The 15,086-nt window shown below is 40.8% G+C and overlaps 1 protein-coding gene across 2 annotated transcripts in view; it reads left to right on the top strand.

The window, feature by feature from the left end:
- Nucleotides 1-15,086, top strand: part of GABRA5 (gamma-aminobutyric acid type A receptor subunit alpha5) — a 55,291-nt gene that overhangs the window by 23,490 nt on the left and 16,715 nt on the right. For both annotated transcript variants that reach the window (XM_030476086.1, XM_030476088.2), the window contains exon 6: nucleotides 4,358-4,440. In XM_030476086.1, coding sequence (XP_030331946.1) covers nucleotides 4,358-4,440 — 83 coding nt within the window. The remainder of the gene's footprint in view (nucleotides 1-4,357; nucleotides 4,441-15,086) is intronic.

The following is a 15,086-nucleotide window of genomic DNA, read 5'->3' as shown; positions in this document are numbered from 1 at the left end:
AAAACAGGCTCTTATGGGATGGGGTGCCTTGTGCCTCTGGGACTTCTGCCAGGGACTCCCACCTCTCCTTGAAGCATGCTTGCTGCGGATGTCTGGCTCCTAAACATCTGTATTTATTTCTTTGTCACATCCTTGACTTTAACACCTCCTTCTCCTCCTTCTTATTTAAAAAGAAACGGCCTCTTGAAAGCATTGTCATACTTAATTCTCTAATGGAAATGGTTAAAAGTAACTTTTCTGGACTGAAGAAGTCTTGATGCTTGAACTGTTGTGCTTTTCTTAGATGAGTATTAACTGATGTATGTATATTTTATTGAAACAGAACTTCAGTAATCTATGTTCTTAAAATAAAGGCTCTGTATAATGAAGCTTTGATGAAGCTTTGAAGACCTAACTTTTTTTTCAGGTAGTTAAGGTATGCTATAGCATTTTGTTGGTTGATTAACATTTGGATAGCAGCATAAGTATTTGGAGAGTTATGAAAATGAAATTTTGTTGTTAATAATACAGCAGCAGCTGTAACAAGGGTTTTTTACATATTTTGCATGAATACCGTCCCCGTTGAAGTCAGGCAGAATTTTACCATTAACTTCAATAAAATCAGAGTTTCATCCTCCCATTTTAGAAGACCTTTAACAGCCACTCGTAATCTTGTCAAAAGCTGTTGAGTGAAACTAATTCCATAGGGCTTTTATTAAGACAGAACGATGGTGAAGGAGGGAAACTTTTAAATACTTCTGTTGGAAGGAACTGCAGTTTGAGCAGCACTTGTGCTGTGACAGAAGAATCCTGGTTTGAAGACTGTCTCTAGCTCAGATAATGTGCTGCAGTGAGCACAGCAAGATCATTCTGGATTGACCATATTAAAAGGATTAGTCAAAGGCTGTTTCACATATGCATGCCAAGGCCTCCTTTCTCTTCTTTCAATAAGTGCAAACTGGGAGTAATTTTGTTATAATCAGCTGTGTAAACTGTGGTATGCAAAGGGTACCTATATTTTAACACAGTGTTAAAAGCCAAAGTGTGCAAATATCACCCCAGGTGGCATTTGAAGGAGCATACCCAGATACCAATTAATCTGTGACTCCTGGAGCTATGATCTGAATATATAGTTTGTACTCTGCACCTAGGAGCAAATCTGTATGCAATGATCCATGCTTCCAGCCTCCAGAGTGTAAGAGATGGCTGCTGTGCTGCTTTTTTTTTCCTGTGTGCAGTAGAAAATTCAGTGTCTTTGAACCAGGAGTCAATTTAATGACTCTGTTTTTCGGGTCCTCACACAGTAATGAAGAACAGCTCTTGTTGTGCACAGAGGGCTCTGCAGAAACTCAGGGTGGTGACACTTATGCCGTGTATCAGAACCCACGGTCAAGTTTTCTGTTGTGTTGCCCATTCCAAGATGCTTCACAAGCTTTGGCTAATGCACACCTTGTAAGGGGGAGCTAGGAGAGTGTTCACTGAGTATTTTAAAATTACCTTAGGGACTCAACTACATACTTCTTATGAATAGCATGTAATAAATAGGAATAACTAGTTCATTTATTCAAAGTGGCCAGACTAGGAGTGGCCCTAGAATGGAGGCATGGGGAAAGAAAAGAAGAATGCCTCCATTGAGAGATCATTGATAACAAGCAAAAGAACTTCTTCATCCGAAGGATTCATGTTAATGAAAGGAAAGGCTGTACCCAAGCACATTCTCAGCTGATAAACTCCATTCTCTCTACCTCTGGGCTAGACCCAGAAGACTGCACCAGGCACCATCCTTTAAAGGGCTATTTGCCAGCTTTTGGTGGATGAGGAATTCAGAGGGGCCACAGCAGCAGCCCTGGCACCACCAGGGTCTTTGTGGCTTCTGAGGCAGGTAGTGGCAGCCAGGTGCCCAGCCTTATGTGCTTCCCTTTCATTTAAGATAGGCAAAACTAATTTCTGGAGGGACATAATTAAATTGCACTAGGTCACAGCCTCTGCGCACCTCATTTTCACTTCCACATTTACAGTTGAGGAATCTCTACAGCCTTCCTCATTACACACAAGCGTTATTTCCAGTGATGCAAGCTGCAGGATAAAATTCATAGGACAATCAGTTGAAAGAGAAGGTCTTATTCATAATTCTGCATTGAATCTTCCTTTACTTCCTGATTCCACAGCTGCTGTCTTGGTAAGATGGATATAGGGAACCTCTCCTTTGATGTTTGCAGGTGACAAGTGTATGTATTAAAATGTTGTCAAGCTGCAGCCTTTGAAACAACATACTTGAACTGTTGGTAGACAAAGAGACAGGAGATGGATTGCAGTAAAACACACGAGCTTTCTTACGGCACTTAGAGCAAGGTTTCTGAATTTATCAAGAAAATTAAATTTGCAATACTTACTACAGAAAATATAACGATGCATTGGAGGGATGGTAGCCTTGCTTTCAAGTACCCAATCATTAAAGTGATTTTTATGAAAAGGATGCCAGTTCTGGGCAGGATGCTACTAGAACCAGCTTATTAAATTCATGACGTAGCACTCTCAGTGACTGTGGCTTTGCTGGATTTGGTGCCCAAGGGCAGTCTCCACTGCACCCAACTCCTTATTTTAGTGATTTTAAAATTTCTTTTGCTAAAGTAAAGTCCAAGAACAGTTTTGCCTAAGGGCAGGTATCTCAGACTTCAGTAATTTCTTTTCCGTATTGGAGACTTCCTGTCTGTTATTACCAAATGATACATTATCTCTGTTCTGAATTGGAGATTTTTTTCTTTGGTTTTACATGATGTATTGTCTTTACAATTTCTGTTACTGTTTGCAGTTTGCCTTTTTCCCTCCCCGTTTCCCAGCTCATCCTCATGATATGATCTCTAGCCAAGAATACTATTGCATTTCTCTGTGCTTATTTTGCCATTTCCAACTGTTGGTAAAGCTCCAGAGTTTCTGTGCCTTGGCAGAGTGTGGAGCTGTTTCCCCCAATTTATTGTCCATGTAGCTGGAGTGCCCCAGCAAGGCATCATTGTGTTGTATTGAATTGGACGGGCTGAACACTCTGCCATCTGTACACAGACAGATTGTTAATGATCCCTTTGGATAGAACTTCTTGTAGCAAGAATACTCACTTTGGTGTGCTAATATAAAGCGGTGAGTATATATAGCAGGGGAGTATAAGTACATTTGGCTGTTGTGATAGAAAAGGGTAGTTTTGCATTCTGATAGTATGGTGGTGTGAATTTCTTTGCAGATTTTTGCCTCCCAGGCAGCAATTTGGTAAGGAACCAGGCTGCCTTCTAGCAGAGCCTTGTATCACCCCAGCACCAGGCAGTCTGTAAGGCTTTGGGTGTCTCTGGTCTTTTGCTTCTGAGGCAGAATAACAGCATAAAATGAGAAAACCATAAGGGTATTCATAATGAAAAATGAGATTTGCATCCTCACTATCCTGGGCAAACCATCTGTATTACGCAAATATCAAAATGGCATAATCAAAACAGACTTATTGTGCTATGTGCTGCATGCACCTAGAAAAGTGAGCTTTGGTTCTCTTGATATCAAGATAACTGATACTTCACTGCTCAGAAATTTACCTCAGACTTTTCTTCGTGTTCAGCTTAATCTGTCAATCATACAGAACATCTACGGGATATGTCTGTTTTCCTGAGAGTTTTCCCCTTCTGACTTCTATATCCACTTACAGCTTCAGAATTTCCACATAGTGGCAGGGCAGTTCAAGGTGGAATTGCTTCCCCAGGCAATGTGTTGGGGAAAATGACCCTGCTGGTTTTTTGCCTGACAAGGTACCCAGATAATTCACAATATTATGTTGAACTGGAATGGGCTGTTCCAATACCATGTGATTTCCATAGAAACTAACTGTAGTGCTATATAAAGTAATATATATGTCATTGACTTTATATATAACTTTATATATAATTATAAATGTTTATATACTTTTATTTATAAATATTTGTTTATATATATTTAAGTAGTTACATCTATATATGTCTGTGCTTCTTAATGTCTGTAACAATGCTATACTCGGGAGTAAAATTCCTAGTCCAGTTGCAGTATCTACAGAAGGCAGATAAGACGCATGGCAAAAGCTGAAGCACAGGAGATCCTTCACGTACTTATAAGAAGGAATGATCTCATTGGAGCAACCTACATAAATAAAATCATTTCACGTCTCAGCGTTACTAGATGAGGCCTACAGTGGTCCACCTGGCCTGTCTTACATTCAGTTTATCAGGGGGTTTATGATTTCAGCAGATTTCAGTGTGAGGAGCCTTCAGGAAAAGTTTGCTTGTGTCAGCACACATGTATTGCCATGAAAGGCCTAAAGGGAAGGCACCAACAAACAATGATGTGTTTTCTTTTTACTCCCCCACAGATTGACCATCTCTGCTGAATGTCCCATGCAGCTTGAAGATTTCCCCATGGATGCACATGCTTGCCCATTAAAATTTGGAAGCTGTAAGTTCTCTTCTGAAATAGAACTAGAAAAATCCATTTTTTTCTGGCTTTTCACATTCAGCCACGTCTTGTACGAATTGTTCACCCTTCTCCCCTTTTAATACTGGTCATTTGCACCCCCAGACTGAGACCTCTGCCGCTACCCTGCTGCTCATTTTCCGTAAGTGTGCTTTATCAGGCACTACTGCTTTTCAGCTCATGCTTGCATGCTTCATGACAAATGGTGAGCTGGTGGGTGATACGTGTTATATACACACGTCAGGTATAACAGCCACAGTTAGATGGAGCAGTAGATGCAGACAGCCAAGCTGATAACTTGGCTTTACATTCGTAGAAAAATGGAGCTTTCGTTGGACAGATCAGGTTAATGTGCTATTGTGTTATTTATCTGAATCAAGCTGCAGTGCAATATCTATGTTGCATATATTAATAGAGATCTAGAATATTAAAAGAGAAAATATCTTTCCATTTGGCTTTAATAAATCCAATCCTGTATCTTGTTACATGATATTGTATACACATGTATTTATATATATGTACACATTATTCTAAACTGTGTGCCAAATGATGATTTTTCCTCAATTCCAAGCCTCTAATCCACCACACTGCTGCCTTGCCAGAAGCTTACTTCAAAAATAACCTGAGGGGATAAGATGGTTATATTTAAATACAAAGCTCTTAATTAAAGTACAAAGGAGGCTACTACAGTAGACATTTTTTATTTTGGTAATCAAATCAGAGGTTCCAGGTACAATCAGTGTCTGTAAAGACTTTTGAAAATTAGCAGGCAAGTCATTTTGCTAGTCTCTGAAGCCACCTATCTTCAGCATTTTTCAATAGTTTTTTTAGTTATATCGATTTAGAGTCACTAATCCTTGCAAGATTAAGCTTTGCCTTTATCGTCTGTATGTGCCCTGGTTTAATACTGGCTATGCATTGTCTTCTAGAGATCATACTAAGATGTAAAAACACTTTACAGTAACAATTACCAAATTACCAAACTTCAGAGGAACTGATTTCCCTTCCCTCATCCAATCTTCATCTGAATAGCCACCAGTATTTTACAAGGTCACTGCATGTTGTGTCCATTTAATTCAAGAATATTACTCTGTAGTAAAGCTAATATAAATCTGAAGGTCCACACGCCTTTACAATCGAAACGTTAAACACAAAATATCCATTTCATTCCAATCTTAAAAATGGGAAAATGTCTCATAGGAAACTGACATTATTTGTATATAGGGTTAAGCAGAATCTACTGGAAAGAATTAAGATGAAGAAGAAAAATAAGTTGTCCTTCCCAGTTTTATTCCTTACTGAGTTGATAGATAAAGTTGAAGTCACATCTGTTGGTCTGTAGTGCAGACTATTGAACTGGGATGTTGGGTAGTTTTATGAAATCTTGCAAAATATGCAATATGAAACTGAAGATACATATTTAAACAAAGAGGCTGGTGCAGCAGAGATCTGAAGCTCAGCCTTAAGGTTAAACGGATGCTTCAGTGCATTAATAAATTAGGTGCAGTAAGGTACAAGTTCTAACTTTCCATATAGTAAAACCAAAAAAAAAAACCCAAACCCAAACATGCAAGTGCAGGAGATAACATTACTAGATAAGATACAAACTCTTAGAAGGAGTACAGTCTTCAGTAGCATTGAAAAGAACCCAAAAATCTATCTGAATGCAATTATAATGTTCTGCTTATGCCAAATGTGTAACATATTAATCATCTTATTAGTGCACAGGTCATTTTAACCCAGGGTAAAAACAGCACTGAAAAGTCGTACTTTCAGCATGTGAGGGCTGAATACGGTTTTAGTTCATACTCCTTGCCATGCTTGGTATACAATCCTAGAGGATATTTTATAATATAAATATTATAAAAAAATATTTTATAAGTTACCTTTAAGTTCTTCCACAGTGGATAGACATGGAGCCATTTGGCTTGTGCTAGTCCACGCTGGTAGCCTCAGCAATAAGTAAATATATAGGAACAAGCTATAGGCAATCTTTCAGCCTTGGGAATATCTGTATTACTGATCTGGCAGCTCATTAGTTATTTATTGGGATTTAATATGCAGAAGTTTGCACAAGTAGCAGCCAGTAAGACAGGGTTTATTGAATTAACCTAGATGTATTTTAGGAGAATGCAATATTTATTCCCTATTTACAGCAGTAGGGTTTGCACTAATTTATCTCCAGGTTTGCGGCAAGACAAAGCTTTTGGGGTGTATTATACACAAGCACATACCCTTTCTGCGTTGGCTTTCCTCCCTGTCTTTCCCAAAAGGGTTTCTTTTTAATGGTCTTATTTCCAAAAAAGATTTTGAAAAGCCTCAAGGAGTAGCATCAAAGTAAATGTTAAACACATTATCAATAGAGCTGTGAGGGTGAAGAAGAGATGTGTGCTAACTGGTCAGAGGGTGGAAGGAGCAGGGCAGTGAAACAAAGCAGCCAGCACACAGGTGGGCCGGCAGCAGAGAGGATGCCAAGAAGCGATCGGTGCCACAGTAGAGGCAGGAGCAGGTTGTTATTTTTCTGGCTGCATGATCATTCACCACACTTGCTATAGTTCAGCAAGCAAAAAGGAAAAAGCCCTGACATTTCCTTCAGTATTAAAGAGAAGGAATGTTAATCTTGCTCACAGAAATAAAGGTAAATGTTGAATTCTTTTGTCCTGTTTGACTGGTTTCTTGCTATACTAGAACTGGGGGAGATGTTATGGGCCTAGGCAGCATTATATGTAGCAGCAGAATATTTTATAGAAATAATTAAAAGCAAGGTTGAATATGGGAAAAGGGATATAAAGTCACATGCTCACATCACCAGTCTAGGTAACTGCTGGGGGCAGTTCAAATGCCAACTACAGAAGTAATATTTCTTAATGTTCTACCTCACATCATGAAAAGCTATGTTGATAACAGGGCAGAAGTTCAAGGATGGCTTCTAGTGAACTGAACAGGGCAGGTTTTAGTTGTCCTCCTCATAAGTACAATGCCCCAGTGCTCAAAGATGGAAAGATACAGGGGGGGTGCTCCAGGAGGTTCACATACACAGGTACTCTTCCTCCGGACTTGCATCCCTGCTAGCGATAAGGCCACCTGTAGAAATTACCCTGCAGAGATCTCATTTAGAGGTACAAGGGAACTGAGGATGGTGCATGAGCGCTGGCTCTCAGGTCTCTGCAAAGAGGCTCCTTTCCCTTTGAATCAGGTGGGGTGCTTGGTGGGGATGGCCATGGCAATCTGTTCATTACCTCATGGTGGCACAAGAAGGATGTTGGTTTCTTCCATGGCTGAATTGAAAGTAAACTGCAATTCTAATGCTGACCTGTACTGTAAATAAATTTGCTGGTCAAACAGGATCTGATGAAAATTCCTGATACCAGCCACAGTTTCATTAGCAGCATCTTAGTATAAGAAATTCCTCCTTACACCCAAGCTATTTCCGGTGCGGGGAGGAGGAATTAGGTGAGATAGCAAGGATATTAAAGCTAGGAAGCTTTAATGTTTCACCTCTTCCACTGACAGGCCTTAAGAGTACATTAAAGATACCATATAGTACAGTTTCCAAACACTCATGTGTCAACAGATAGGTAAGCATCATTATCTCTAGGGCAGCTGAGGCAGAGAAGTTAATTGACTTTCTTAAGGTCACACTGCAAATCGATGTCAGAAAAAGGATTAGACTCAACTTCTTTGGTTGGAGAGACAGATGTCTAATCCACTAGATCATGAAGGCCTCTGCCCAGGCAACTGACTTAAATCCTAAATCTCATTTTACTCATGCGTTAATAATATCAGTTTTACCTAGCTCACAGGGTTGCCCTGAAGATGAATTAGTTAATTGTTATTAGTGAACATTAACCAGTGCTTTGACAATATCAAATACTGTAAGGTGGAGTCTATTTATGGCTACTGTTTCTTGAAGGCACAGTGTTGGAGTACATGTAGTTATCAGCTCTTGTACTGTGGAATGGATAAATGCATGAAACTGCTGCCCACTAGTCACTTGGTGGCAAAAAAAAACCAAACCTCTACTATTTTTAGACTAAGTAGAGAGTCTAATGAATATTCCGAAAATAATGAGATCCCCTAGCTCATGAGCAGAGCAAAACAGGCCTGGTGTTTATTCCTGATGAATTTAAGACAGCCATGAAGACAGTGAAGGTTCATCACTGTTGATGAAAAGGGAGCTTGCTGACTGTGAGAAAACAGCACTAGGTACAATTTGTAGTGTCTGAAGAAAGTAATTAACATGGTTTATGTATATCTTCCTTTTTAACAGCTCCAACTGAGTCTTTGATAAGGGAAAGTGCATTTCTGCTATTTCTGTAGCAGGAGGCATGCTCAAATTGTTTTCCTCTAAGACTGGTGAAGTCAGAGTAATGAGGAGACAGTAACTTCACCAGTATCCCAGGATTTTATTGCAACGCTTAACATTAAGGCACTTACTGTTAAAAAACTAACCGTGTACCTGCAGCCACTGAGAAATTTCTCAAAAAAAAAAAAAAAAAAGGGTTTTAAGAAAATTCTCCTGATGGTGATGTTTCCCTATAACGCTGAGAAGGCACGGAGGTGAAGGCACCTACAGGGGGTTCTTGATTTTTGTGCCTTCCCCCCCTTAGCACCTGTGAAGTTGCAGAAGAACTGGAGGTGTGGAAGAACTTCAAAACAGAGTTCTAAACAGACTCTAATTCTGGTAAATGTAAATGTAATGTAGATGTAAATGTAAATGTAAATGTAAATGTAAATGTAGAATGTATCGCATTCTAGTAAAATGCGATAAAGAATGTATTCAGCCTCTCTAAACCTGTGGGTAAAAGTCTTTTGTAAGAATATAATTAAATGAATAATAAATGAAGACAAATGTAAATTTTAGGAGGCTTTGGAAAGGGGAAGTGGCTCTTTGGTAGGTTTTCCTGGGTTGCTCCCAAAGAGAGCTGGAACTGCAGCCTCGTATAGAGGCAGAGCTTTTCTGTTATTCATCTCTATTAGATGGCCAGAAGAGGCTTCTGAGTCCGTTCCTGGGGGCAGAGAGGCAGTATGGCTTGTTGACTCTGCTGGGAAGTGTTAGTGCCTTCTTTATGAAAGGGCACATGTAGAGAGCCAGGGAGGTCCTCTCAGCAGCCAAGTTCAAGACTAAGTTGTGATTTTGCAATTTAAGGCAAAAGCCAGCTAATATAGAAATGATAGATCTGGCTTTTATACAGTGTGTAGAAGCTTGAAGTCAAGGCAGCTGTGCTGCTCACTCATGTCATGTCTTTTCTTACATTTTCCTAAGGTTTATCCCTGCTTCCTTAGACACCTCCATTGCAATGGACATTGAATGACTAAAATAAGGTGAAGCTAGGTAAACACTGAAATTCAGCATTTCTAAGACATTTGATATATTTTTCTGCTCTTTCCTTCTGCTCTATGTTACCACCAGATGAACAAGTCACAGTTACTTGTCTAGGCTCCCCTTATGGCCACTGGAAGGAAATCAGTACTTCTGTAGTGAGGCTCATTAGAACCGCTTTTGATACGTGCCTAAGCATGAGATTAATCATATTTTAAAAGTTTCCATTTTTCTGCAATATTACCTCAGATGTCAATAAGTGTATTGTACCCTGGTCAGTGTAACTTAGAAGTCCATCTTACATAGATTAAGGATTTTCTAGAAAAGGCTGGAGAAACTGTGCTAGTATCCTCTTTTAAGTATTTGCAGTCACTGACGTTAATTAACTTTTCAAAGACTTTCTCACGTATACATGGTTGCTCTTTGCACTGAGGTAATTTTAAAAATATATTAAAAGCTGCTCTCCTGTGAAACAGTGCCCAGCTCTGGGTCTGTCACTTCCTACTTCTGGTCACCCCCTGTTTAGAAACCAATAAATTTTTCCCCCTTAGGTTCATAACAGAGGGGGAAAAGGGAGGACAGAAAGAACAATTGCTCACACAGGGCATGCCGCATGATCTGAAAATGCTGTTGTCTTCCGCATCCATCTTGCAGCCATCACTAACCCAGGCTGCAAACTCTGCCGAGGGCTTGGCTCCCTACTAGCTGCCGCGCAGGCAGGATCGCCCTTAATAAAACCCTTTTTGGTATTGGTAAGGAGTGCTTGTGTCAGCTGCAGAGAGCCCCTGGAGCAACTGCTGCTGAAAGCCTGCACACCGCCTGCCTATGTACATCAGCCTTTTTGGAGGGGAAAACCTCTGCCGGTGGTGTTTTCGAGCTAAAGGAAACAGAAGTTCAGGCAGGAGAAGGAGTTGGAGTGGAGATACTCAGCAGTGGGCTTTTTATGTAACCTGTAGGAGGCCTAGACATGATTGTGGTGGAGAGGTGTGGAGATCCAGGTCCTTTGGTGATGGTACAAACATCAGCATGCGTTTCCCACTCTGGAGATTGCAGCCTAAATTTAAAGGCTGCGCAACTGCCTGATTGCAGGAAAACAGTGATTCAGTTTGAGTTGTCAGCAGTAGAAAACAACATGCAGAGACTCTGTGCTTAATGTGCTTAAGCTTTCAAATGACCCTTGAATGCAAACCTGCAAAGACGTTGCTGGGCCCACCATGCCCCAAAAGGCACAGTGAGGGCTTACGTTGTCTGCCATGGATCAGGGGTTTATGCCACTGGTAAATGGGATACTATTTGTAAATGGGACAAATGGGTAAATGCTGCTTTACAAGCCAGGTTTTTAATGGCTGTTATTTTCTAAGGTGGCTGTTTCCATGGCTTGAAAGCATTTCATAAATGTTTCTGAAATCATTCTCATGATGCTGGTGTGAGGTTGGTAGGTCTCTGCTGCCTGCATTTTGCAGGTGGGGATAAAAGAGGCAAAGAGCAATTACAGTCTCTTCTAAGCAAAGATAGAGTGGTTCATTACCTGCTTTTATTGCCTCTGTCGTTATGGGTCCCTAGGTTCAATTAGAACCTCCCAGTGCTACTGCAGTGCATTAATGACAAAATTACTTGCCTAGGGTTCTTTTTGGGGGGGAGGGAAAGCTGCAAGACGCTGCTGAAACTTGGATTCCAGTTTTCAGTCTGGCAGCTCCTCCATGACACCTCAGTCTCCGGTGGGTCAGGGAGTCCTCCCTCTAGATTGCTGGATCCTACATTAGCCTCCTCCCTGACACAGAGGACCAAGTTAGCCCAAGCTGTGATTTAGTGCTGCTGCAGTTCCAGCTCAGCAGGCTTCTTCAAAGGAAACAGTTGTTCCATGTTGTTCTCCGTGAAGAAGTGAGAGAAAAGGAGGAATGGGAAGAAGGAAAGACAGAAAAGCCTTCTGTTTTTCCCCTGTTCCCCATCATATCCACTGAAAGTCTCCTCACGGCCAGCCTGTGACAGTAGCTAGCCGTGTTGCTGAGAGCATCCCAGTGGTAAATCTGTCAGCAAAGCTGGGATTCCTCCTTCCTAAATTTATATTTCTGCAGAGTAAATATATTCAGCTGAGCTGATTGCTCTCACCCTTGTTCAGTCAGGGGAAAGAGGTAGATATTTTTAGGCTCAGGTTAATCTCCTCCTAAAGCAGATGACTAAAATAGATCAGCTGATGGCTGTAGATACAGAGATGTTTTACTTGTTCACAGGGAAGATGAGACCGTGAGCACTTTTGGGCCTGGGTCTCCATGACTGGAAGGGGACAGTTCCCAAAGAGGGGACATCATGGAATCATATCATAGAATCATAGAATGGGTTGGGTTGGAAGGGACCTTAAAGGTTATCTAGTTCCATCCCCCTTGCCATGGGCAGGGATACCTTCCACTAGACCAGATTGCTCAAACCCCCATCCAGCCTGGCCTTGAACACTGCCAGGGATGGGGCAGCCACAGCTTCTCTGGGCAACGTGTACGTGAGTGCTGTGGCAGACACCAGGTGAAATGGCAGTGCCTCTGGTAAGCAGCAGATCAGCTCAGAGAGGCTCCTTGTATCCATCATTGAGGTTGGGCAGTTTGAACCAACAGCCTTGAGAGATTTTCTCCCTTTCTCTTAAATTAGGGGCTGCATTGCATCCCATGGCAGGAGTCTATAATCCAGCTTCTGAGTTCTAAATTACTGCACCTCTGGTTTAGGGAATAAGTTCCATTGATTGCAATCTCAGAGCAGTATTAAAGTGTTTGAATAATAATATTTCAGCCTGCTATCTCTACATACCTATTGATTATACATTCACACGGTGTTTTTAATGTAGGAGTACTTCTGAGATTTGTAAATGTCTTCATTAAGGGACTGGTTTCAGAAACAAAGGTATATATTTAATTCTGCACGTAGTTCAAATCACTCTTGGCTGGTTTCAGGTCATACTGATTTATAAGCGAGGGTGCTTTGAATGGTAAGCTCAGCCGATAGGCGAACTGTGATGGGTGAGTTCCTGGTGCCACTCAAGTGGGTGGGAAGAACATCTGTTGGTTGCGATGAGGTCACGTTTTCATTCATGTTAGATGTGGCCAAAAATACCACATTTGTGAAGGCATCCTTCACAAGGTCAAACAGAGTATTTTTTTAAATTCACACCGCATTTCTCCAAAGAAACTCCAGTGATGCTCCTGGAGAGCTGATCGCATTAGCTTTGCTGATATTGAGGCAGCTTACAAAATGAGTGGATCATTGCAATCAAGATTGCTTAGAGAGTAAGGTACTATGCAAAGTGAGTAATGGTGTCAGTCACACTTTGGAGGATACTTTTGTTTGCTTTGCAAAAAAGTAAATTAAATCTTTAGCATCTTCCTCATGACCATGCTGTTTTTTCTAATGAAGCAGTTAATATAGCTACTGAATATTGTGATTGCAAATTCAAAGTTTATTAAATGTTAGTACAGCACTCAAACTGGCTGAGTGATTTGGAATTACCATATGCCTGGCCTACAAAGAGCAAGATGGGGTCAGGAAGGTGCCAGGATATTTTGAATTTTTAAAAGTCATGCCAGCACATCCTACTGCCCTGTTGCCCTAGCAGTAGATATTTAAACTATCCATAACAGAAAAAAAGAAAGCATCAGCAGCTGGGATACCAGATTTTGACCCATTCCGTAAGAAAAACAATGGTGTAGCCACCATTAAATGTGGTGTAAAATCAATTCTCATGGTAGTTCTAGATTGAGACAGCTACCACTAAATCTGAAAATAAAGCAAGAAGTTATGTTATAAATACTGACTGCAATGACAGGAAGAAATAGGAAAATGTGAAAAAAGGAAGGCATCATCTGCTCCCTAACGTCAGCTCTCAGATGCAAGGAGGAACTTGGGAAGATGACCTGATGCTGCCTGGTACCTCGGAGCACCTGGGTGTGTAACAGCTCTGCAGCAGACCCTGTTTAATCAGCCCTTTCAGTCAGCTTATGGCAGGCATCCCACAATGATGGGTGGCACAGTTTAGTTGTCTATACCTGCATGTCTGCTGCTGTTTGAGGTGCTCCAGGCTGCTCCATGGGAAAACCTTTGCTGGTTTTTTTTCTCCTATTCTGAGTGGAGCCTGAGGACCTGCTCAATTCCAGCTGGAGCCAAGGACACACAGCTCAATTCAGTGTGCCATGCCTGGTTTTTAATTCAGATGCCTATACTGTCAGATTTCACAGCAAGGAATCAGTCCCAGTCATGTCCCAGTGCTTGGGGAATAGATGCACCACTCTGATTGCTCCCCTGTGGCCACATGGGTGACCAGGATGGGGCAGGCAAGAGCTGATATTGTCACTGGTAACACTGCCTGTGTAGTGGCAAATTTGCACACCCATTTAAGGGACATCAGTCAAATTGCTGTGCTGTCTCCACAATCATCCTTGAGAGACATTCTGTATTACTCTAGCTTCTAGCTCAGGGCTCTTCTTAAATAGTGCAATAGCATCCTGTGAAGGTACTGTGTCTGGCTGAGTTATCAGGACAACTGCTCATTAGTATTCGTGTTACATTGATCATTGGTGTGACTGTGATTCAGTGTACCAGTTTGCAAATAGTCAATTTATTGTATTAAAGCAGTCAGCAGCCTTGCCTATGCTAATCATGAATGACACCTCCAAAATCACAAAGTTGCTTTCAGGCAAAATTGTAAGGTTTTGGGTTTTTTTTGTCTTTGCTTTATGTTTTTGAGCTCTAAGTCAAGTCACGTTTAGAGTTTTACCCAATGAACTGGAACTTCTAAAATTAAGCAGGACCTTCCACCTGTATCTTGCTTTGAAAGGCTGAAGAAAATGGCTTTTACAAAACTATGTGTCTCAAAATAAATTTCACGGGCATTTTCGGTTCTGTATGTCTCACCACCTTGTGGGTACAGTCTGTGCTTCCATTTCATTTCCAAGCCATGGACACTTTTATCAAATGCCTATTCCCATCTCTTCCTGAGGTTACTTATAAGTTACATTATGAAACAAAGTAATTTTTATCTATCTTAGGCATGTTGGGCATTTTTTTTTTGTTTTGTTTTGTTTTGTTTTTTGTAATGATCAGTATAGTATGTTAGTGTTGCTTAGTAATGAAGTCTCTCGAGACCTGTCTGGCACATTTTTCAGAACATCTTATTCTATTCCCTGCTGAATGTGATGAAAAGATCAAATAAAATTGTATATCAGGAAAACATATAAAATACTGCCTATGTTATCAAATTATATTTTAAATTCAGGAAAGACAGAAGTGATTGTTTTAGTAAGACTGAACTTCCTATTGCTCGTTT

This window comes from Strigops habroptila, chromosome 2 (assembly GCF_004027225.2).
Source record: "Strigops habroptila isolate Jane chromosome 2, bStrHab1.2.pri, whole genome shotgun sequence".
Classification (NCBI taxonomy): Eukaryota; Metazoa; Chordata; class Aves; order Psittaciformes; family Psittacidae; genus Strigops; species Strigops habroptila.
This window is presented reverse-complemented; position numbering and strand designations above follow the sequence as displayed.